The sequence below is a fragment of the Bos indicus genome, chromosome 29, assembly GCF_029378745.1.
Source record: "Bos indicus isolate NIAB-ARS_2022 breed Sahiwal x Tharparkar chromosome 29, NIAB-ARS_B.indTharparkar_mat_pri_1.0, whole genome shotgun sequence".
In the NCBI taxonomy this organism is placed as follows: Eukaryota; Metazoa; Chordata; class Mammalia; order Artiodactyla; family Bovidae; genus Bos; species Bos indicus.
Window position 1 is genome coordinate 49,197,589 of NC_091788.1, and position 24,253 is coordinate 49,221,841.

General features: G+C 64.8%; 1 protein-coding gene across 3 annotated transcripts; it reads right to left on the bottom strand.

Annotated features, from left to right (window-relative positions):
• Positions 1-2,011: 2,011 nt before the first annotated feature.
• On the bottom strand, positions 2,012-23,187 carry SLC22A18 (solute carrier family 22 member 18). Of its 3 annotated transcripts, none has more exons than XM_019955224.2 (11): positions 23,060-23,187; positions 20,699-20,867; positions 18,782-18,879; positions 17,743-17,903; positions 17,236-17,368; positions 10,429-10,547; positions 9,974-10,081; positions 8,814-8,914; positions 4,505-4,606; positions 4,201-4,321; positions 2,012-2,242 (listed from the first exon to the last, which is right to left on the bottom strand). In XM_019955224.2, exons 2-11 carry the CDS (start codon positions 20,840-20,842, stop codon positions 2,055-2,057), a joined length of 1,275 nt encoding a protein of 424 aa, XP_019810783.2. In that variant the 5' UTR covers positions 20,843-20,867; positions 23,060-23,187; the 3' UTR covers positions 2,012-2,054. The 3 variants fall into 3 exon arrangements, with proteins under 3 accessions (XP_019810783.2, XP_019810782.2, XP_019810784.2); XM_019955223.2 differs by lacking the exon at positions 23,060-23,187 and adding an exon at positions 21,737-21,888; XM_019955225.2 differs by lacking the exon at positions 23,060-23,187 and adding an exon at positions 21,741-21,870.
• Positions 23,188-24,253: the final 1,066 nt, after the last annotated feature.

Here is a 24,253-nt window from a genome sequence, read left to right on the forward strand (position 1 = left end):
GCCAGTGTGTGATGCTCTGAGCTTTCTGTGGGAGGGGAGTTGGTGGTCCCTTCAGTGGGTGGTGTTGGGGGGAGCAACCATCCCAGGTGTCGGAAGGGCAAGGAAACGCACTTTGAGTGCTCACCGTCATCTCCCAGACCCTGGTCACCCTCTCCCAAGGTGGGGGAGTGCTCCCTGGGGGCCCTGGCTCACTCCGGGTGTGAATGGGGAGGCTGGGACCCTGCTTGCCGACCAACTGGCCCTGTGTGGCCCTCGTGCCTCCCCATCCGAGTGGCTCTTGCATGCCTGACCTCACCTGCCCCCTCCAGCCCCATCTTGCTCATGTGCCCATCCCTGAAAGGAAGCCCTCAGGCCTCTGACTGCCCACCTGCTACTCTCCTCTTAACCCTACCCCGGGCTGGACCAGCTGTCAGGCCCTGCTGGCCCGTACCTGACACGTTGGGCCAGCGAGGCAGCCAGTGCTTCTGGGCAAACGGGAGAGTGGTCTGCGCCCTGGGCAGGAGGCTGAGGCCTCCAAGGGGCCCGGGATGTGTCATCAGGAGGGAGGTCTGAGATCTCTGACCAGTGGGCAGCTTCCGCCCTTCCAACTCTGGAAGTGGGGTATCCAGGGTTGCCCCCCAAGCCTTGGGATGGGGAGGGGACATGTGTCCCTCCACCTAGAAGTTCTGTTGGTGATGAAGAAGCCAAGGATGGAAGAACGAGATGGGACTCCGATCCTGGCCTGGCTAGGGCACCTTCACGTCGCCTTTGGGGCTGGAGGGAGCCAGGTGTGGGGCTGGGAGATGCCGAGGTGGGGGCAGTGAAGGGCCCCAGTTGGGCCTTAATGTCGGTCTTACCCTGGACTGGGGTGGGGGCCACCATCACAGGCCTCCTGACTCCCTGGGTTGCTGGGGTCAGGCTTGGCAGGGGTGTAGTCCTGCTGGGAGGCTGGGTGCTGGGTCCAGAGAAGAAACCATTCCTGCGATGAATGTTTTCCTCCACAACAACACTGTGAGGCCCCAGGGCAAATGGGAGGGGGCTCCTCCAGAGAGGAGAGGCCAGCTCCAGGGCCCCCACTGACCTAGGGCCACCTCCATCCTGCGCCACCCTGGAGACCTCTCCCGCCAGAGCCTCTGGTGGATGACGCAAGTCAGCGAGCGAGGCCCCGGTGCCTCGCCAGTTCCTGGTGGGGCTCACGGGGGGCGGGGTCTGACCTGAGCTCTGGGGCTGGGAGTGTGTATGTGTGCTTGTGTGTGTGTGTGTGTGCGTGCGTGTATGTATGTGTGTGTGTGTGAGAGTGAGAGCGTGCACAAATGTGGATCTCGGCTCTTGGAGGCTCCTCCAGGAAGGGCCATGGAATATTCCAAGTTTAATAGCTTTTGTTAAAAGTAGCCTGTGGGGGAAGGGTGGCCTTCCTGGTCTCAAGGGCGTCTGCAGACACCCGACAAGGTTGTCCTCTCCACGCTGGTTCTTGGCGCGGCAGGCCTCCGTGTCTGCTGCCCTTTGCCATGGGACTTGGGCTGGAGGTGGGGGGCGGCGGAGGAACAGCTCCCCGGTTCTCAAGCCTGGAGGCCTGGCTCTCTACCTGTTGGGTTCCCCAACATGAAATGAGGGTTCTCTTCTTCGAACTCTCCCCAAGTCTCAAACGCCTGACCTTTTAAAACGACCCTGTCCTCTTTCCGTTCACCAGTGGAAGCAATTTCAAGGGCTATGGAGGGTGTGCAGGCAGAGTGTGCTTGGCGAGGGGTCGGCACTGGGGCTGCGGGTGAGCAGAGAGCTCCATCTCTAGGGACGCGGGCAGAGTCGTCTGGACGGCAGCAGGAAGGACTCCTTGCTGGCCTGGGTGGTGGACTCCAGGGCCAGGACCCACCTCACGCTGGGATGCTCTTGGGTGATTCTTCTCTCCCTGGACCCCTGGGGCCCAGCTGCAGGCCCTCTCCTCCAGGAAGCCCTCCAGCCTCCAAAGCGGCACCCCACCCCCTCCCTAGACCCCCTGTCCAGCAGGCAGGAGCCTGCAGAAACCAGGCTGCGAGAGGTCCCGAGGGAGTTTATTGCCAGTCTGCCTGGGGCCAAGGTCATTGGGCTTTGCCCATCTTCCGGGGCACAGGCTGCCTCCAGAGGACCAGGAAGACGATGAAGTTGACGGCGAACTGCACGTGGCCGAAGACAGGGACGCCGAAGCTGCGGTACAGGAGGCCGCCCAGGGTGGGCCCCAGGGTCCGCATCAGTGGCTGCACAGAGGCGCAGAGGCCCAGCATGGTTCCTGAGGCGGGGGAGGGTGGGTCAAGCCTGGCCTGGCCAGTCCCTGAGCATCACTGCCCCAGCGGCCCGAGTCCTGGACACGGCCCAGGTCTCCCTGTCCCCCTGTCCCCAGCTCCGCACCCCAGCTCGCTCCACCTGGCCTGCCTGCCGGTCTGCTCTCTGCAGGCCATGCGTGGGGAGCACTGCGGCCTCCGGATGTGGTGCCTCTGCCCTGCTCCAGAAAGCGCCCAAGCACAGGAGGAGCCTGGGAGCAGGGCCCCAGGTCGTGAGCCAGGCGCCACCCCTCCCAGTCTGCCAGGGACACAGCACCCCAGCCCAGCCCAGCCCAGACCGGGGAGGCCCCCATGTGGGGGCTGGGCTGGGGTGTAATGTGGGCCACGATACACTCCAGGTCACCCCCATGACCTTTACTGCCCTGGAGTGGACTGGAGGGAACACCCCCACAGGGCGGAGGGGGGGAGGTTCAGGTGCTCAAAGGGCGCCCCCTTCTTTGCAGTTGCTCCCCAGGCTCACCTAGCTGCCTGCACCCCTTCTACCTGACCCCCCTATCTCTACCCTCCCCTTGTAAGCTGTGCCCTATGAGGGCCACCAAGCAACGTGTGCCCACAGGTCCAGGCTGCCGGGTCCTCAGAGACTCCTCTCTGGCGCTGGAAAGCCCCGCCCGCCCGTGGACCAGGTGGGCGTGGCCTGGCGAGGCCCCGCCCAGGCCCAGGGCCCGCGTAGGGGGAATTTCAGAGCAGCCCCTCCCACCGCCCACAGGCCCCGCAAACACCAGGGAGCAATTACCGCCCCCTCTGCCCTCTCCAGTTCCCAGGCTGGCGCTGGGAACCAGCTCTGGCTCCTTCCGAGCTAAGAGGTGGTGCCCCTGGCAGCTGGGTCCGCTGCTCTTGCTTCTTTGCAGGCCCTGCCCTCATCTCTCCAGGTCTTCCCCTCCTTCCTCCTCCTGGCCTCTGGGCAGAGCCGGCTCACTGCCTCCAGGAAGCCCTCCAGGACCAGTCTAGCCTCCCAAGACCACAAAGTCACAGATCTGGGGGGCCCTGGGGGTTTCCAAGGCAGCCTTGAGGAGACGCCTTGTCCGGCAGCCTCCCCACTGTCAGCGGGGACTCTGAATCTGTCTGCCCCTCCTGGACACGCAGGTGGATGGACAGAGGGTCAGCTGGGGCCCTGAGCTCTCTGGCCCTGCTGCTGTGGAGGCCTTTGACTGCAGCCAGCCCACAGGAGCCCCTGGCCTTGACCAGCCCTATGCACAGGGCAGTGTGGGGCGAGAGCCTGGGGAGCATCAGGTCCAGGGACCACCCCCCAAGTCCGGATTGGAAATTCCCCGGCCTCCAGAAGGAAGGCGGGCTGCAGAGTGGGATGCGGGGGTGTGTCTGGGGGGTGTCTGAGCCCCACTGGGAGGCCCAGGGGCTTCTTAGACTGAGGCTGCTGTGAGCCGTCAGTCACTGGTCCCTCGGGAGGCACCTGAGCCTGTGCCGGCAGGGACTGGGAGGTGTCCCCACGCTGACCCCACCCTCTCTGGCCTCCTGCCATTCTCTGTGCCTGGCCCTCTTCCTAACCAGCCTCCGCAGCAGCCTTTCTGAGCCTCACCCCACACCCTGGCTCAGCTGGGGCCAGCCTGGGATGCCATCTTTCCTCCCCTTCCTAGTGAAACCCTGTGCATACTTCAACCAAATCAGATGCCACCTCCAGGAAGCCCTCCTCCCTTCCCCCAGGCTGGCCTGGGGCTGATCAGCAGGGCCTGGTGCAGGGCCTGGTGCAGGATTCTCACCTGAACCCTCTTGTGGGCCGCCACCCCGACCCTGCCCACTCAGACCCCTGGCCACCCATCCTACCCAGTGCCCACTGGGTCCCAACCCAGGGCAGCTGCTTGGCCCCAAACTGCTCATCAAGCTCCCCAGAGAGCAGCGCCGGGGAGCCCCCCAGGGCCTGCCCTTCACCCAGCCCGGGGACCTCACTCACCTGTGTCTGAGGTCGAGACGGCCTTGGTCAGCATGCTGTCGGTGACCATGTTGAGGGCACACATGCTGAAGACCAGGCCGGGCATCAGGAGGCAGAAGTGGAAGACGTTGGCCATCAGTGCCTGGCGGGAGGCAGGTGGAAGCTGTGGTGACTGCAGGGGTCGCCCACCCCTGAGGTCCCTCTGCGGTGGTCCTGGGTGGGAGTTGGGGGCAAGAGAGCCTCGGGGCTCAAGTGCAGACCAGTGGAGAGGTCCTGGGACCCTGCTCTTTTCAGGGATAGTGGGATGGAGGGGGGGGTCTCTCACCATAGCCAGTCCCACCACGCTGAAGACCAGCACGCTGGCCCGGAGCAGGTCTCCCTCGGAGAAGTGGCTGCTCAGCCGCCCAATGACCAGGCCCTGGATGACCTGGGTGAGGGCGAGAGAGTGGAGGTGGGCACAGCCGGGCCTGGGAGGGCGTCTGGGCTGTGGCTGACTTGGGGGCCTCCCCTGCTGCCCACGACCCCTGGGCCCCTGACACCAGCCCCAGCAGCGACAAGGCACAGGGCAGAGGGGCGAGCCTGCAACTCCCATGATGGCCCCAAGGTTCTGGGGAGACAAGGCCTGCAGCCTGGGGGTCTCACACACGTGCACACACATGCATGCACACACATGCACCCACCCATGCACATACATGTTTCACATCCAGAAATAATTGCATCTCTGCTGTTTCAGGTGTGATGAAAGTCAAAGTGTTAGTCGCTCAGTCGTGTCCGACTCTGCAACCCCATGGACTGTAGCCTGCCCCAGGCTCCTCTGTCCATGGGATTTTCCAGGCAAGAATACTGGAGTGGGTTGCCGTTTCCTTCTCTAGGGGATCTTCCGGATCCAGGAATCGAACCTGGGCCTCCTGCATCGCAGGCAGATTCTTTCCCATCTGAACCACCAGGGAAACCCTGAAAGGGCCGGTTAACTCCTGACAGGGATGGGGAGGCCGCGACTACAGGGTGAAAAGCTCACAGTGTGGCCCTGAGTCCAGCCCTGGGGCCCTGGGGAGCCCCCTCCCATGTGCCCTGGCCCACCACCACACTCCTCGGTTCCCTCTCGGCTATCTGGTCTGAGAGCTGGGAGCTGCCACAAATGGGGAGGCTAGGGCACACAGGGGCTGGGGGTGGAAGGGGCTGGACTGGGACGTGAGCCCAGGGCCCTGGTGGCCGTGTGGGGTCCTCCAGCAGCTGGCCCTTCCGAGGCCTGGCCCTGGAAGGCAAGCGCCTCGGCCACCACCTACTGGGGCCAGGGTCCAGGCCAGCGGGCCACTACTCCCACGGTGACCGGATAAACTGAGGCCCGGGGTCCCAGAGTGGGGTGGGGTGGAGCCCAGGCTGGTGGGCTTGTCCTGAGCCTGGGCAGGAGAGGAGAGGGCCACAGGCTCCCCGAGAGACCCCTACTGTTGCTCAGCTCTCCACCTCCAGCTTTGTCCTCCTTGTCCTGCCCCCCACTGCCCCCCACCAGCTCAGCCCCAGGATCAGCCAGCCAGGGGCTGGGTTCAGCTCCCCTTCCTGCCCTCAGATCCTCCCCATGGGGGTGGGAGGAAAAGCCCAGAGCGGGGACACCCTTGACACCTGGGATGTGACTCAGAGGACAAGCCCAGCCCACAGGCCGTTCCCAGGCCGGGGTGAGGCTCCCTAGCTGGTCCGTGCCTCTTCCACCAGGCAGGCAGGAAGTGCCCAGGGGAACCGTGAGGCTGGAGCAGCGCCCACTGGAGCTGGGGGTCAGTGTCCCGGGCTGGGCTGTGTGACCCGGGGTGGGGGCGAGTCCAGCCCCATGGACCAGGAGGGAGCCCTCTCCTTGCTGCCTGCCTGGCATCATGAAACCGTCTCAAACCACAACCAAGGGTGTCCTTAAAAAAAAAAATCCCACTTTCACGCTTGCTTATCTTCATTTTGTTTGTTTAAAGGGAAGATCTACTTGACAAGTTTCTTTTAGTAATTGACACCCCAGAGGAAACCAACAAACCAGGAGAGATTGAAATCTGTCTCCACTTTTCATACAGACCCCGAGACCAGGACCCTGATGCGCTGGGAGTCAGCTCTCCCTTTTCCCATTAACTTAAAAAAAAGCCTAAGCTTTCCTGCCGTCCAGGTTATTACCTGAAACCAGAGTTAGTGAACTAGTAACTAGAGTTAGTCAGAAACTTCACTTTCTCCCAACCCTCCCACATGGAGACCCTGTCCGCTCACCCAGCCCACTCCCTGCCGCCCTGGCCCGCGTGGCCACCACCTCCCCCAAGGTCACACGGGCACAGGCACACAGTTGCCCCTGCCCACCCCTGCTCTAACACAGCCTAGGGGCGGGGGCAGCCAGCTGGTAAGACCACACCCGGCCTCCACAAGGCCCCACCCACAGCGAGTACATCAGTAAATCCAGGTCCTTCTTGGCTTTGCAGCCTACCCCCCATGCAGGCCTTCAGAGCACAGTCCTCTCCCCTCCGGCCGTCCGAGCCGCCCCAGGGCCTTTGCACCTGCAGCCCCTCCCTGCGTGAGGCTCTCTCCCTCCGGGCCTCTCCCTGGGCCGGGGGAGAGCCCCCAGCTGGCTGGCCGCCCCACCGAAACAGCAATCTCTGCCTTGACAAGGGCCCTGATTCTCCTGGGTTTTGTCTCCCCTGACCCACCAGACGCCTAGGTGGTGGGGGCTTGTCTCTGTTCCCCCTGCAGGACACAAGCTGCATCCCTGCAGGGGCCTGAGGGCTCAGTGGGGGCCCCCCCAGGAGGGACAGAGGGCTGCAAGTGCCCCCCAGGGGAGGAGAGTGAGTGCCATCCCTTCCACGTTAGGACCACGTGGGCTGTCCTCATTGAGATCCCAACCCCAAGGATCCCCACACACAGGGAGCTGGGAGACGCAGTGAGCCCCTTGGGTGGGGCAGGAAGAGCTTTGCCAGGGCAGCTTCAGCAGCTGCGGGTTCCCCTCCCCGGACCCCCGGTGACCAGCCCTACCCTGGATGGGATGGAGGTGACAGAGGCCCTCTCTACAGACACAGCTCAGGGCCTCAGCTGCCCCTACCTTCGCCTGCGGGACTGAAGGCCTGAGGCCCGGCACCCAGCCGCTCTGCAGGCTCCCCCTCCCCAGCCCCCTCTTCCTGGTGGGCCTGGGGGAGGGTCCCTAGGCTGCACCCAGGTTCCCCCATGCCCACCTGTCCACCCCATCATTACAGGCACCGGAGCCCCGAGCCCATCACGGCAGGCCCACCCTCATCCTGCACCAGGCCTGAGGCTATCAAGGTCCGTCCCTGGGGGTCTCAAGTGGTCTGCCGACTTCAGCCAGGGCCTGGCCTTGGTCTCCTGGCCTCAGGGAGCCCAGGACGAGCTCAGGCCCCTGGAAGGCTGGGAGCAGCTCTTTATTTTACTTGTTTAAGATATATATACATATATATGTTTTTAATTAAAAAAATGTTATTCATTTATTTTTGGCTGCAACACACACATGCGGGATCTCAGCTCCCGCACCCAAGGATCCAACCTGCGCCCCCTAGAGTGCAAGCCTGGGGTGCTAACCACTGGGCCGTCAGGGACGTCCCGGGAGGGGCCGGTTAGAACAAGGCTCCACGGCCCCCAGTTCAGAGCATCCATGTTACTGTGGTTTTATGTTTATCTATTTTCCCCCACCAGCCTGGCACTTCCCAGTCCACGCAGCTAGGCCCACGGCGGGGTGGGGGCCAGCCCCTCCCCGGAACGGCTATTTCAGTCCGGGGTCCAGCCCAGCCCCGGGCCCAGAGGCTCGGGCGGCAGATGGCCTGGAGGTGCGGGACCGCCACCCGCTTCCGGAGAGGTTCAGCGCTCCCTCCGCTGCCCGCCAGATCCCAGAATAGCCCCTCCCGCGCGCCGGCTGTCAGGCAGACGTCCCGGGGGGCGGCAGGCACGTCGCCACCTGTCCCCGCCACGGTCGCACCGCCGGTGGGCAGGCGCGAGGCACACAGAGCCCAGCCGTTCTCCTGGTCACGCGCCCCCCACGGGGGTCCACTCCCCACCCCCGGCTGGCCTGGCACCACCGGTACCCAGGTGGACGCGGGGAGGGCCATGGGCCTCTGACGTGTTTCCTGATGGGAGGTTGAGGGCTCGCCAGCCCCCAGTGCGGATGAAGCTCCCCCCTCCCCTCTCAGATGGGACCCCCCGGGCAGATGGACGGGCAGAGAGTGCGTGCGTGCGTGTGTGTGCTAAAGTCGCTTCAGTCGTGCCCGACTCTGCGCACTCTGGCCATTAGCTGGCCAGGCTCCTCTGTTCATGAGATTTCCCAGGCAAGGATGCTGGAGTGGGTTGCCATGCCCTCCTCCAGGGGATCTGCCCGACCTAGAGATCAAACCTGCGTCTCCTACGCCTCCCACATTGGCAGGCGGGTTCTTTACTGCTAGCGCCATCTGCAAGGCTCGGGCAGACAGGGCACGCGGGTGCAGACGAAGCTGTGGGAACCGTGAGCAGGGAGAGAGGGGACGAGCCAGAAGCGAAGGTGGACGGGGCACCTGAAAGGTGGGCATGCAGGATGGCTCCCGTGCTGCTCAGAAACCGAGGGGCTGGTCTGTGAGGCCCTGGGACCCTGGCAGTGCCGGGAGCCCACCCACCCGGTGTGCCCGGCACCCACTCACCATCTGGAGGACCCCGAAGAAGGACATGAGGTAGCCGGCCTGGGCGGCCTCCAGCTGGAAGAAGTCCATGGAGATGATGGAGAACATGACCATGAAGAGCCCTGGGCGGGTGGGGGTCAGGGGTCAGGGGTCAGGGGTCAGAGGTCAGGGCTGTGCAGCCATGCCTGTCTACCCCCATGACAGTTGGCCCGCCGGGGCACCAGGGGCCTGCCCGCGGCGACCAGCTCAGGAAGGACCGACGCGAGCCTTCCCCAAGGTCCTCCCTGGTGGGTCTGCCCCACGGGGCTGCCGTGGGCTGTGAGTGAGAAGGTGCCCGGAGTTGCCCTTGCCCGGGGTGGGCAGACCCCAAGGCTGTCTGGAGGGGTGAGGGGATGGGAGACCGGGGGGCCCGGGCATGCCCGGTGGGAGGGTTTGGACCCAGAACTGAGGTCGATGACCTGGGTTCCCATTACTGTGCCCCGCTGAGCGTCCTGGGGCAGGTGAGCTGGGAGGGGCTCCCCCGATGGCAAGGGCAGAGCGTTTCTGCAGAGGAGGGGTTAACCTTTTAGCGCCCACGTGGGAACGCCTGAGCACCTGTGAGCGAGGCCTCACGGTTGTTCTCTGCAAGGCTCCCTGGGTGGAGGACCCCCGACACAGGCTCGGAGGGGTTGCTCCTGGGCCTGATTGCTCAGGGGTGTCCCCAGGCCCCTGAGAAGGGATGCAGGGGTGGGCAGAATGCGTGTGTCCCCCTGCAGACCCACTGTCTTCTCTCGGACTGTCCCAAGAGGCCTCGGAAGCCACTGGGCAGGGCAGCGAGAGCTTTCGTGAAGCAGGGGTGACTGGGGCCTGAGGCGAGGGGGAGACCCTTGGTCTGTCCTCCTCCTGGCCCGGGCACCCAGGCCTGCACCAACCGGTGGGCTGCGTCCTCCCTGGGACGGATGTGGGCCTGGGGCTCAGGGGGGCTTGGAGCACGAGAGGCCGGGCAGAGGAAGGGCGGTGCTCCAGCCGCGGACCCCAGAACTCCCGGCCGCGGACCCCGGAACTCCCGGCCGCGGACCCCGGAACTCCGGGCCACGGACCCCGGAACTCCCGGCGGCGGACCCCGGAACTCCTGGCCGCGGACCCCCGGGACTCCCGGCCGTGGACCCCGGAACTCCCGGCCACCCTGGCCCCGGACTCACCTATGGGGAGGCCGCAGATGACCTTGACCAGAAACACCGGCAGGACGCCTGGCTGCAGCAGCAGGCGGGTGATGGCCTTCAGATCAAACACGCTGGCCTTGGGTCTCCCTGGGGCAGGCGGAGGGGCCGTCAGCCCACCGGACAGCGGCTGAATGTCCCCGGCCCTGCGGGCCCACTGCCCGGGGCACAGCCCCTGCCGCCACGGCTGCTCTGGCTCGCCGTGGTCTTGGCAAAGTGTCCCTGAAGGGAGGGCTGGGCTGGGGGAGCGCGGGCCCCAGGTCCAGGGTGCTGGCTGCTGGGGGCGGAGGGCTCACGCCTCACACTGGCTGCATCCCCAGGGGGCATACCTGGGGGCTGTAACTGGCCAGGCGCGTCTGGTAGGGACGCCCCGCTGGGACATGCCTTGTGTGCACCTGGACCAGTGTACCTCCTGGGGCTTACCTGGCAGGGCTCACCTGGCAGTGTGGTCTGGGCGTGGGCGCTGGCCCCCTTGGTGCTGGCTGGGATGCAGGTGACGCTGAGGAGGGCTCCCAGGAGGGTGACCACGAAGGCCACAATGACCGGACACTGAATCCTGGGGGCAGCGCGAGTGGTCACGGGGCTCAGGCCCCAGGCCGCGCGGGCCCCCCGGCCCATCAGCCGCACTGGGGCTTGGACAGCTTGTTCTCAGCTCTCACCCCACCCCTCCCACCTCCCCCGGCTTCGGTCTGGAGGGCGGGACACGGGACCCTCAGGGCGCATTCATTAGGGGATGGGTGGAGGAACAGACCCTTCCATCCCTGGGGGTCTCTGAGGGTGGGCGGCCATGGGGGTGGGATGCTGAGCCCCAGAGGGGCGGGGGCGGGGGCCTGGAGTGGGCAGCCACAGTCCTGGGGACGCACGGCTCCCAGCCTGTTGAAGGGTGAGAAGGCTCCCGAAGGACAGGGTTGCTGTGAGCCCTGGGGGCCGTGTTTGGGGAACGGGACCCAGCAAGGGGGATGCCCCCCAGACTCCCCTGGACATCCCTGGCAGCGCCAAGAGTCCCACCCACCCTGGGGAGCAGGACACTGAGGCTCCTGGCGGAAAGACCCGGTCCCCAGAGCCCTCCAGCCTCCGCCTCGGCAGGACTGGAGGGGCTGCCCAGCATGGAGGCTGAGAAGGCGACTGTTGGTTGCCCTGGGTGACTCAGAGAGGCGCAACACTGGCTCACGGTGAGTGGGGTGCCAGGTGGCACTGGGGCCGGGGCACCAGGAGCGGCTGGAGATACTAGCCCCGACGTGCCCAGTGGGCCAGGACCTGGCTTTGAGTCTCAGCCCCATGCGCCCACATGGAAGGCCGTGGGACCCCCGTGGGCCCATTTGTGTCTCGGGGGCCGTCAGCCCTCCCTGCTCTCCTGGGGCAGACAGGCCGGCATTTAGTGGGTCTCAGGAGGCCCCACTTCCAGGAGGGCGTTGGGCAGGCTGGGCCCGCAGGGTGGGGGGCCTTTGGCCCCTAAAGACCCAGGACACAGCCCTTAGGGCGCCTGCCCACCTGCCTGCGCTCCCACCAAGGCCGTGACTCAGACTCTCCCCTTGGCTTTCACTTCTGAGGGTGTGCTTCCTCTCCGTGGGTCAGCGCAGGGACACTCCGCCTGTGACCCCCCCCAGGGCCACACAGGCAGGCCTCTGCCTCCAGTACCAGCCAGGCCGTGCATGTCAGCCAGGAGCAAGGGCGCTGGGGCCTGGCCCTTCTGACTGTCCCCTTTTCCTCCTGAAGGCTAGAGGAGAGAAACAGGAGCTTCTTACTGAGCGAGGCTGCGTGGACCTCCAGGCCTGGGCATGGCAGAACACCCTGCCCCTCCACAGCAGAGAAAACTCCTACACATCCTGCAAGGGCCCTCCCTCTCTGTAAGGCCCTGCCCGCCTCCACAGCGGGTACGTTATCCTCTGAAAAGGGCTTGCTCTACTCCAGGGCCACTATCCGCCCCCTAGGGCGGGGGGGCCTGGGTGGGACCCTCCTCTGAGACCCCCATGGGCCAGACTGTGGACCAAACGGACGACAGCTGTCCTGGCCCAGACCCCATCAGTGTCCTGGGAGAGGCTCCCTGCGCCCTCAGACAGGGCAGCCACTAGCTGCCCCTGACTCTCCTCAGACTTCAGACAGAGGACTCTCCCGCCCCAACTTCAGCACAGGTGCCCACACGTGCCCACACGTACACATGCACAGCACCCCGCGGAGCCCCAGGGAGGACGGGGATCTCCTCCACGTGGGATCAAGGAAGCCCGTGGGGACTCCATACCAGAGAGGCTGGGCCCTGGCCACCCTCATTCCTGGGCTGGGACCTGCCGGGGCTCATACCACTGGTCAGGGCTGCAGCGGGCCCTGAACCCCACCCCTCCCCACGGGCCCGTCTCTGGTCCCCTGGCCAACGCCACCACCCGGGATGTGGAACATTTGGGCTTTCTGGCTGCTCAGGCTCCGGACAAATGGGTGTGTCCATCGGCTGCCAGGTGGGAAGGGTCAGAGGACCCTGGACGCCCCTGGGAGAGATGTGGGTGGGTTTGGACCCCACAGCCCCCTCCCCGAGATGGCAGGGACACCCCAGCCCTGGTAGCCAGAGAGAAGGGCCTTTTCTTCAGGACTGTGGCCTCCGAGGCCCACACGTCACTGCTCTAGGCCTGCCCGGGCAAGGACAAAACCAGCTTTCTTTGCCAGAGGCCCCGGAAATGCGTGAGGGCAGAGGCGGCCACTTAGATGGTTATTTTGGGAGGCTAGTGACAAGCGAGGGGTGGGCAGTTGGGCGCCAGGCCCCTTCTTTGGGGGGTTCTCTCCTGTCCCGTGTGGGGTGGCCAGTGAACTGAAGGGGCATGGGGCTGCCGGCAGGCCCCGGGAAGGTGTGGGGGCCCCTACTGCCCGGGGAGCCTGGGGTGTCCTGCACGCGTAGCGCTCTCTGACTCCCCCGGGCAAGACGGCAGAAAGGCGAGTGGAGGACGGGGGAGCTGCCCATGGTGGGGCTTCTCAGTGGGGACCCCCTCCTGCCTCCTGCCCCCATTCGCCCCTGCTCTGTCGTCAGCACACCCCCCGAGTCTGCCTCCGGCCCGGGCACCTCTGGGGTGCAGCTCAGGCAGGTGGGGCTCTGGGCCGTCTGTCCCCTGGCTCACTGGACAGTTTTTATTTAATACAAACTGGGTGTGGGCCATGAGGCAGGCAGGTTCGTGTCTTTGTCCACTCACTCCCTCTTGCTTTCGGTCGGATGGGTTGACGGGAGACCAAACAGACAGACCCTAGAGACCCTCGAAGGCCCTGGGTCGGACTCAGGGCACCGAGTGCTCTGTCCCTTCTCGGTGGCTAGCTTGCTGGGTGACACCTTTCCTCAGATGCCAGTGAGGGCTGGGCTCCCAGGGGCCACCCTCCCAGGCGCCTGCTTCCCGCCGGGGGATGCCTCTGGAACCGGCCATGGCTGGTCGCGGCTGCCACGGGCACTGGTCAAATGTCAGCAGCCACAAAAACACTGCCTTTCATCCTTATCTCAGGGCCTGGAATCTGCCGATCTGACCTTATCAGGCGGTGGGAGGCCTGTCCACCTGCTCACCTCGTGTGGGCTCTGCACACTCATCCTCTCTGCCCGACACCGTCCGACTCCCGCCCTGATCTGAGGTGACCACTCCTCGTGAGCTGGAGCTGCCCTCCCCATCAGCTCCAGGGCTCCCAGCGGGGGACCGCTCCCGCCAAGGCCCCCCTCAGGGCCTCCTGACCTGCGCACCCCAGTCCTGTCCCTCCTGGAGGGGCCTGGGGTCAGCTGGGCCCAGCTTCAGGTGGAGCCTGGCTATGAGGGGCCTCCTGGAGTCACCAGCCACCCGGTCTGAGCTTGGGGGGAGAAGCCCCCTGTCCTAGCTGAGCCCTGGCCACCGCACTGTGGGTGGAACTGTGTCTGACAATGGATGCCTTAAGGGCCACCCCTGACTCAGCCCCCCTCTGGCTTCAAGTGCCAGAAAACGGCCCTGAAGCCGTGTCCGGCCTAACCCTTCGTGGTCCAGCCTCCGTGCCCGCCAAGCCTCTGCCCAGGCAGGTCCCCAGACAAGCCCCCAGCTCCTTCCGCCTTTGCGCGGGCTTTCCCGGAGCCCTGTCCGGCCGACAGGTCTAAGCTGAGGTCCAGCCCCACTAATCTCAGCCATTAGCGCCCACCCGTGGACCCCCGAGGGCCTGACGCACCAGGGTCCATCTGCAGGGCCTGCACGACCCCTGGGTGGGGAGGCGACACGGCCTCGGCGAGTCAGGGCAGGAGGCAGTGGGGCAGGCAGCCTGGCTGCCCCGAGTCGCCTCAGAGCTGCTCAGGGCAGCCCCGGCGTCTGCTCATCAACCCGGGTTTTAACTGGGCTGGGAGCCTTCCATCAGCAGGGTGAGGGCTTCCCGTCCCCTCGTCCAGGGGCCAAGGTATGGTCCTGGGGGAGACCAGCCTTCCCAGGCCTCCAGAAAAGGAGGGGGTCACACTGACCGAGTCACAGTGCCCCTTGGGCATGGCGTGGGACTGGGATCACTTAGCGCCCAGGAAGGCTGGCCAGGGACACTGAACCCAGCTTGGCCTGACCTCTAAAGTCTGTGGCTGGAGGCGCTCCCAGCCCCAGCTTGGATAAGTAGCATGCCCGGCTGGGTCACCTCTAGGGGGACAGAGCCCTTGGGTGCTGGCCTGCGGGCTCAGTGATATCTGTGACTGTGGGGCAGCCCCTTAGTGCCTAGAGGAGCAGGGGGTCCTGCAGAGACCCCCACGCTAAGTCTAGCTCGGGCCTGGGGTTGCACTCTCAGCAGCGCCTGACAGGTGGCCCCTGTTTCTCAAACGCCTGAGCTGATCCCCCGGACTCCCCTCTAACTTCGCCAGGATCCAGATGCGGTGGGCTAGGCAGGCTGGTGCTGCCCACCCTGGGGGCACGAGGCCCCCCTGGGGGAGCGGGTGGTGGAGGCCTCCCCAGGCTGCGAGGTGCCAGGCTGGGGGCTCAGAGTCACGGAGCTGCCCCTCACCTGCTGAGTGACTCAGGGCGCAGGTCTGGGTGCTCTGTGGTAGCCAGGCCTCCCAGCCCTGAGCTGCAGGCTGGGCCTAAACCAGTTATACCAGTACCTAGCCCAGGGCAGCAGCTGCCAAGGCCACTTCCTCCCTCCACCTGCTCCCTGGTGGTGGTGGGGGCTGGGGCACAGTTGGGGCCTTTAGGGGCCTTTAGGGCAGGGGAGGCTGGGATGGGCAGGCAGAAACAGCCAGGGAGACCTCACCCCCCGCTGCAGTTTCCATCAAGGGGAAGGGGGGGTGGGAACGCGGCCTCTGCATCCCGCCTGCCCTTGCCGTGGGCTGTGCCGGGAGGTAGAGCAGGTGAGCCTAGCAGAGAGGCCGGACAAGGAGACAGGGGGCCAGCCCCTGCCGTGGGGCGTCGGGGTCCCAGAGGACCCCCACTTCCCGGGGCCTTGAGGGGGTACTGGGAGCTCCACTGAGGGGGGCCTTACCTTCTGTGGGGCTCCGGTTTCCCCACCCATCAAAGAAAGAGCCTTAGACCTTGGGATGGAATTGGGAAGCTGATGGAATTGGGAAGCTAGTGGAATGCCCTGGAAGGTGAGGGAAGGGATGGGGTGGATTTGGGGGCTTCGAGGAGGAGGAGATCAGTCCTGGGTGTTCATTGGAAGGACTGATGCTGAAGCTGTAACTCCAATACTTTGACCACCTCATGTGAAGAGTTGACTCATTGGAAAAGACCCTGATGCTGGGAGGGATTGGGGGTAGGAGGAGAAGGGGACGACAGAGGATGAGATGGCTGGATGGCATCACCGACTCCATGGACATGAGTTTGAGTGAACTCCGGGAGTTGGTGATGGACAGGGAGGCCTGGCGTGCTGCGATTCATGAGGTCGCAAAGAGTTGGACACGATTGAGCGACTGAACTGACTGACTGAGGAGGGGGAGGGGAGTGAGTGGTCTTTCCTGGGTCAGCAGCTACGCTGGGGACAAGGGCAGGTAAAGACAGGAGGGATGAGGGGGCTGGCCCGAGGAGGCCTCTGGGTGTGTGTACTCCGCAAGGTGAGCAAACCTGCCCAGGGCCCAGGGAGGCAGGTGGCCGGGCTGGCCGGTGAAGCTCTGGTCCTGGTTCTGATCCTGACCCGCAGGGTCAGCAGGTGGGGCTGCCCCTGCTCCATCTGTCCTCACTCCCCAGGTGCTCCTTCTCACTCGCAGCCCCTGACCCTTTCTCGTCTCTCCCTGGGCACACAGAGGCCCTCTCTCTCATCCCGGGGCCCATCTACCGAACCAGGCTCCCGCCCACGCTGAGCGGGGAGGGAGGCAGCCCAGTCCAGGGGGAGTCCGCAGTCGTGGGCAGTGGGTCCCGTCCTTGACCCTCAGGCCTGGATACCCCCTGAATCCCATCTCTTCGGGTCCTCCAGGTGGCTTTTCTTGATTCCTGGCTTCTAACACGAAGTGCTGGGCCCCAGCCCTCCTCTGGAGCAGTTCCCAGGGCTTAGAAACCCCCCACTTGAGAGCACAGCCCCATTCTCCTCCAGCTCAGACCCCCCATCAGTCCACTCGGGAACTCCTTCATGCATCTACCAGGCACCAGACTTACCCTGATGGGGACCCAACTCCCATGGGTAGCCAGGGTAGCAGGGACCTCAGCGAGGCCCATGGCTCCCCCAGGCCCAGCCCAAGCCCAGGCACGGCCTTGCATTCACACTTACACCCCAGCCACCAGCAAAACCAACCCAGATCCCGCCGCTGCCCTCTGCGCGCCACGGCCGCCCCTGGTCCAGCCGCGGTGCTCTCCCACATGGAGCAGTTCAGTCCCCACCTCTGGTTTCCCTGTTGTGGCCCCAGCCCCCACAGTCTCAACACAGCAGCCAGGTCACCCCGGGCCCCTGCTTCAGGGCTCCACGGCCTGACGCGCTGCCCACCCCTCCTCAGTCCACTCCAGCCTCACAGGCCTTCTCGCGTCCACATGTGAGGGCCTTTGCCTCCCTGGAGGTCCTCCCGCCTGACGTTTGAGGAATCCTCGTGGTGTACGGCACTCGCTTGTCTAAGCCTTCAGACCCCGCCCACCGCATAGGCCACGCCCCTGGATGCCCACGCCCACCCGGAGGTTCCAGCTGGTTCCCCTCCTGTGGACTCACCAGGTCAGGGTGCCCATGGGGAAACCAAGGCCCCGAGAGGCGGCGGGGCCGGGCTGAGGGCCTGGGTGGTACAGAGCCGTCACGTCCTTGCTCGTCCGACCCGGTACCCACACCCCGCCTGGCTGGCCAGCCCCAGCCCCGGCCGGGCCCGCGCCCCGGACACTCACCCGCACGAGCTGCTCAGGGTTCCACCGAGCAGGGAGCCGAAGATGAGACCGACGCCAAAGCACAGGCCCAGCCGGCCTAGGGCCGCGGGCCGCTCCTCGGGTGTGGACAGGTCTGCGATGACCATCTGGGCAGCTGGCGGGTGGGACGCAGGCTGAGCCACGCGGACCCCTCACGGAGCCCAGGCCACGCCTCCCCACTGCACCTGCTCCCCACAGGCCACGCCCCTCCACTCCTCCGACCTGCCCCCTCCCTGTCACCCCCCGCGTCACCAGCTGCACCGCAACTTGTCCCTAGGCCGCATGCTCCCCACCCCCTCTACTCAGCCCCGTGGAAGCACAGCCCACCCCGTACATCACCCCTCCATCAGCGTCCAGGGCCCCTGAGGGTGGCGTCTGCCCCTCCCCTGGCTCGGGCCACGCCCACACCAAGCCCCCGCCCCGCCCCCTGCCCCCTCCAGTCCAGCCCTGGGCCCCGGCAACTGGGACATGTTGCCGAGGGCGCCCTACCTGGCAGCGTGTGCATGAGTGCACCCGGCAGGCGCGAGGCGAAGAGCAAGGCCACTCCGGGCAGGGCGGGGATGCAGGCAGCGGCTAGGAGCAGGTAGAGGGCAGACGAGGCCAGGAAGGACAGCGTGAAGGCTGCCCGCGCCCCGTGCTGGTCTGCGAACCTGGGGGGCCCACACCCATGACCCTCACCGGCAGGAGGCAGGGGTGCCCCTCTTCTGCCCCACACCGGCCCCTTGGGAAGGCCGGGGAGCTGGGCCGCAGAAAGGTCCGGGTGCTGTGAGGGTGCGGGAGGGCCCGGGTCCCCGCCTCCCTCCTCGCAGGGCCTGTTTCTCCACCCTTCCAATGCGGCAGTCTTCAGTGACCTTGGGGAGTCTGACCCACTCGGTCACTCCCCCTCTTAGTGAATAACTTGTGGGATGCATGCTTTACAGAAAGCTCTTCCTGGGCGCAAGTGGGGAATGCCCCCCACCCCCAAGACCCCTGCTCTGTCCTGCGTTACCGGGTCTGGAGCCCCTTCTCTCCCACGGAGTGACTCTGAGATCTGACTCCTGCCACACTGATCTGTCCACGCCAGGGTTTGCAGGAGGGTGAGCCCAGCACCCCCAGAGCACTAAGGCTAGTGGGAGTCCCAGTTCCCAGAATTCTCTTTTCCAGAAAAGTTGCTGGTGGAACCCCCCAGCTCAGTAGGGCAGGGCATTTATAGCCACAAGAGCCTCACCAGTTACATCCTCTCTCCAGCCACAAACCAGAGTTAGTGGCGGTTCTGTGTCGGGACACCCTGGGAACAGCGGCTTAACCCAGCACTAAAGGGGCCAAGTCTGAGCAAGCTCCAGGAGATGGTGAAGGTCACAGAGTCAGATACGACTGAGCCATGGAACAACGAAGGGTCAAAGTTCATCCATGCCTCAGGGGCTGCCATCCCTCTAGTGGGGCCCAGTGTGAGGTCCGGGAACTTGGAGTCACCCAGGCCATGACCTCCCAAGGGCAGGCGTGGGTCATCACGGGATGAGGGCCCCCAAACTTCCCCACCCCGCCGTACCTGCCGAACACAGGCCCGCCCAGCAGCTGCAGCACACCAAACACAGTCTGCTGGTAGCCAAAGGCGACCGAGTCCAGGCCCAGCCTCCGAGAGAGGTACTGAAACATAGGAGGGGTCGGTGGGAGGGGCCTGGAAGGCCCCCAGCACCTGCGATCCGGGGTCCTTGGTGGGAAGGGGGAAGAAGGGTAGCTCTGAGCAGCGTGTGAGGTGATCAAGGGTCTGGCTCTGACCGCCCCATGAGGCATCTGGGGTGACCTGTGACCCTGGACTCAGCTGCTTATATCGTAGCGGGGAGCCTGACAGGGCCTCTGGGTCCAGGCTCCAGGGACTCAGAACTCGGTGAAGGCAGCTGCTGGCCCCCCTTCCCTTCTTCGGGATACACCTCGAGGGTGTGAGGCAGACCCCATCTTGCCCTGGCTCAGCACTCAGTGTCTAAAAGCCCTTGGACCTCAGCACATCCAGAACTGACTCCCGGTTTTCCTCTAAGACCAGCTCCTGCTGATGCTTCCACCCTTGGGGTGCCCGCAGCCCGTCCTGGCTTCAGCGCCTTCTCCCCTCCAGCACTGATCCCATGGCTGCCCCGGGGCCTTTGTACTGGCCAGCCCACTCCCATGTCTCCTTTAAGGCTTTGTACAGGGTCGCCTTCTTAGGGCAGCCCCGCTGGGCCCAAACCCGCCACGCTCCTCAGCAGCCCCAGGTCCCTCCTGCAGCACAGTCTAATGACACACTGTCACAGGTGCCACCTAGCTCAGGAGCACCAGCGCTGGGGTGCCTGTGGTCCAGTCCGCACTGTGCTCTGCGGTATTCTGGGCTCTGAGGACAGGCACTGGGGGTACCTGCGAGCATTTGTGGAGCAGACACATGCCCCCCGCCCCCGGGAGAGCCGGTGGGAGGGCAGGTGGCACTGGGAGCCCCGAGTTCTCAGGATTTCATGTTCCAGCAGCGGCTCTCTGAAGGGTAGCAGGGCACCTGCTCGGGCCCCTTGGCTGCTAAGGAGGGGATACAGGGCTTGAACCAGCCCAGTGGAGGTGAGCCGGGCTTGGGAGGCAGGGGTGCTGGGCTTGCTGTTTGGCCAGGGACCCCCGCCATGGCTGGACTTGTGACAAAGGCCATACCCGCTCCCACACAGATCCGCAGGCCCAGGCTGCTTATGAGAATCTCTTGGGGAACTTTTAAAAGTGGTCAGTGGCTAGGGCCACAGTCCCACCCAGACCAGGCAGACAAGGACCTCTGGAGCTCCAGTCTTCCAAAGTCCACTGGGAGCTGCTGCCCCAGGAGGGCGAGTCCCAGCAGGCCAGCTGCACACGGGGGTGTGGAATGAACAGACAGGAGTGCACGGGGGAGGGTGATGAGTGGGTGGGCACCAGTGAGCCATGGGGGCCACAGAAACCCAGGGGCTGCTGGGGGCCAGGCAGAGTCCAGACCAGGGCAGGCAGCAGACAACCAGCTGGATTGGTCCCGCCCTCACATCCTGGCTGGGGAGACGGAAGCGATCCAAGACCGTGACATACAGTGCGGGGTGTGGGCAAGCCTCAGGAGGCCGGACCAACCAGGACCGGAGGGGAAGTGACTCCGGGTACCTGGCGGGTGCTAGGGGGAGGGCCCCGCTGCGGGGGAGATCTGCGGAAGAGGGCTCAGCGGGACTAGGAAGTGAGACTAGGAAGTGAGCCGCATGGGTGTCAGGCTGGTGGGTGAAGAGGGCCATGGCCTCGAGCTGGGGCGGGAGCAACAGAGCCCAGGACTTGCTGATGGGGGGCCCAGAGGCACAGTCCCGGGGTGCCTCAACTGGCTCAGCTCCAGTACAGGAAGGGGCCCCAGAGAGAGGAGCCTGGCAGCATCAGGCCGGACCATGGGCCCTGCCGGAGCCGGAAGGAAGGCAAGGGGGATGGGGCAGGCGGCCTGGGGAAGGGTACTCACGGGCATGATGGAGAACTGCATGAAGAGGCAGGTGAGCTCCAGGGCCGCCAGCACGTACGTGAGCAGCACGACCCCCGAGCGGCCCAGGGCGCCCATTCCGCTGGGGGCCTGGCCCTGGCCCCCGGGGGCCCCGACTTTCCTCATGCTGGGCAGGTGTTGCTGGAAGACCCTGCCGGGATAAGAACGGGAGGCTGCAGGAGCGGGCAGGGAGCAAAAGTCCTCCTGAGCTGGGCGAGGGTGCTGAGTCATGGGGCGGGAGGCGGGTGGCACCCAGAGGGCCCAGGGGAGAGGTCGGGGTGCTGGACTCTCAGCGGGGCTCTCCAGCCTCTTGCCGCCGAGTGACCTTGGGCCGGTCTTGCTCTCGGAGACCAAGTGTCCCTCCCCTCCTCGACGGCCGACTCTGGGGATCTGGGCACACGGCCACCATGGAACCAGAGATGCGAGCCTCCTGTCCAGCGTGGGCTGGGCTTAGGGCCTGACTTTGAGATGGAAACTGAGGCCAGAGTGGTCACTGACCGCAGCTGAGGTAGGTGACTCGTGTGTGTGTGAGTGTGTGTGTGAGTGTGTGTGTGTGTCGGGCAGATCTTTAGGCCCCCAGGGCCCCGCTTCCAGCACCCCTGTGAAGCGCTTCTCAACCGACAGCCTACTTTGCCCAGCTCCTCCACCAGGCCAGAGGGCCTTCTGGAGCATCTGGGGGTGGGCTGGAGGGGCAGCTCAGCCTTCCAGGCCCTCCAGGCAGGGTAGCCAGGCCCTGTCTGCTCCCCACACCCCACCACCAGCTGTAGCCAGAGTCTGTGGTTCCATGGAGGCCTCCACCAAGTTTTGCCAAATGAACACCCAGCTGTACAGTTGGGCCCAAGGGTCGCCTTCAGAACCCAGACCCAGGGGTGGGGAGGGGGTGACATCAAAGAAGGACCTGGGGCTGTGCCCCGACTTCCCATCCTGGGGTGCGGGGAACTTGCAGGGAGCAGCGGCAGAGGGTAAGAGCGGCCGGTCAGGGGCACCTGGCTGGCAGGGGTGCTGAAGGGAGCTTGGTACCTGCCTTCCCAGGGATCGGCCTGAGCTCCGTCCTGGCGAGGTGAGCCCTCGTGGGGTGAGCTCCGGCCTTCCTGCCCTTCCAGGGCTGGGCTCAGGCCCCGGCCCACTCAGGGTGCCCTGGGACAGCTACCCTCCCAGGGTAGTTCCCCGCCCCCGAGGCCAACCCGGACACCCCGCCCCCCGCCCGCGACCTCCGCGCTCTCATTGGCCGAGCCCGACACGCCCCCCGGCGGGCACCGCTCCGCCCCGTGGCCCTGGACCGGCCCTCTCCTGCTTTTTTCCCCCGGACTGCCGGGGGAGGCCGGAGCTCAGACCGCTGGAGCAGCTCTGGGTGTCCAGTCTGGGTTTTGGGTGGGCAAGATGGGGCGGAGGGAGGCAGGGCGGGCTGGGAAGGAGAGAGGTGCAAGGAGAGGAAGGGAGAGGGCAATGCCTGGCTTGCCCCCTGGGTGGGGTCTGCAGAAAGCCAGAGGCAGGCAGGGAGACAGATACCTCCTGGGAACTGCTCTTGGCCCCACGTCGCCCCGCAGTTACTGAGATGCTGGTTCTCTCCCCTTTCACACTGCGGCGCGCCCACCAGCTTGGTCAGGGCCATCAGACCCCCAAAGTATGCAGGTCCACCTGGCTTCAAGCTGTCCTTCCAAGGGACTAGCTCATGCCCCCTTGCAGTCACCCAGAGCCCCTGCCGGAGCCCAGGGAAACACACAGACTCCCTCTCGGGTCACAGTTTCCCAAATAAATGAGCAGAGGTCCACACAGGACTCTGCCGCCCACGACCTGCCTGCAGCTCAGAGCCAGGCCAACGTCAAAATCCATGTCCCCTCCGCCATGCGTTACCCTCAGCTCAGGCAGCTCTCTAACTGCAGGGACCGGGAGCCTGAGACAGGTGGGGCAGGCAGCCCAGGAGCCTGCTGTGCCTGTGTGTGTGTGTGTGTGTGTGTGTGGGCTCTCAGTTCTGTTCTTGTGACCCCATGGACAGTAGCCTGCCAGGCTCCTCTGTCCATGGGATTCTCCAGGCATGAATACTGGAGCAGGTGGCGATCTTCCTGACCCAGGGATGGAACCCGCATCCCCTGTGTCTCCCGCAGGAGGGTTTTTTACTGCTGTACCACCCGGGAAGCCCTGGTGCCCAAGGAGACAGGCCGAAGTCCAGCAGTTACGCATGGAGTTGGGGGAGACCCAGGGCCACTGCGAGGCCTTTCTGGGAGGGGCAAGAGGGCCCTCGGGCCTCAGGGCCAGTGGCTCATGCCCCTTCTCCCAGAGTGGGCCTGTGATGGCAGCAGACTTGAAAGGCAAGGGCTGTGCAGGAAGGGGCTGCTTACTCACCTCTCCCTTCCTCCTGCGGCACACAGGACCCGCGGGTGGCACGGGGCTGGCTGGAGCAGCGGCAATCAGATCCGGCCTGAGTATTCGTCACAACAGGCTCTGTGGGCAGGGAGCTTCCTGGTCTGGAGGGAGCTGGGAAATCCATTCACTTCACCCGGCAACTGCACTTCCCGTGGACCTGCTCCCCCCACACAGAGCAGTCACAGCCTCCGGCCGGATCTGAGCGGGGCTGGGGAGGAGGGCTTCTGAGAGGAGGTGACACCTCTGCAGAGTCCTAAGGATGAGCTGGAGGTGCCCCCGCCACACACCCGCTGCCTGTGATGGTGGTGAGGCAGGCGTGTGCAGGCAGGTGTGTGTGCACGTGTCTGCATGTGTGGGAGAGGGCAGAGCACACCCAGTATGCAGGATGCACAGGAGGTGGTGCGCCGATTGCCCTGACTGCCATGGAGCCCGGGCTCCAAGCCCACCACTTCTAGAAGGACCTCGAGCTGATGTGCTGATCATGACTGAAGGGGGTTGGCTGGTCAGGGGCGTGTCTGCAGTCCCGAGGAGGGGCAGGTGGACTCAGATAGGAGGTGGTGACGCAGGATGACAGTCTGCAAATCCAGGGAAAGAGGAGCTGCTGGGGGTGTGTGGGTGGTGGCAGTCAGCTGAGAAGGAGCCAGGGTGTGTGCGGGGGCGGGGTCTGCAGGGGAGAACCTTCTGGGGCTCAGTGCTCGAGGGGGTGTGGTCGTGGCCCACACACAGGTGCGGGAGGTGGGGTCTGAGCTGGAGGAGCAATAGCATGTCTCCTGGATCAAGACAGTATTTAGGGCCCTGATGCCGGAAGATCGAAAAAGCCGGCTTAAAACCCAACATTAAAAAAACAAAAACGAAGATCATGGCATCTGTCCCATCACTACATGGCAAACAGAAGGGGAAAAAGTGGAAGCAGTGATAGATTTTATTTTCTCGGGCTCCCAAATCATTGCAGACAGTGACTGAAGCCATGAGATTAAAAGATGCTTAGAAGGAAAGCTATGACAAATCTAGACAGTGTATTAAAAAGCAGAGACATCACTTTGCCAGCAAAAGTCCCTATAGTCAGAGCTGTGGTTTTCCCAATAGTCATGCATGGATGTGAGAACTGTACCATAAAGAAGGCTGAGCACTGAAGAATTAATGCTTTCAAACTGTGGTGCCGGAGAAGACTCT

What these genes read in the sequence shown, in the direction of transcription:
- SLC22A18 (XM_019955224.2), bottom strand. Translation starts at nt 20,842, where the DNA reads ATGAGGAAAGTCGGGGCCCCCGGGGGCCAGGGCCAGGCCCCCAGCGGA. An exon ending in GGCGGGCCTGTGTTCGGCAG is followed by an intron (nt 17,904 to 18,781) that starts GTACGGCGGGGT and finishes TGGGCCCCCCAG; the next exon opens with GTTCGCAGACCAGCACGGGG. An exon ending in GCGTGGTGGGACTGGCTATG is followed by an intron (nt 4,322 to 4,504) that starts GTGAGAGACCCC and finishes GCCTCCCGCCAG; the next exon opens with GCACTGATGGCCAACGTCTT.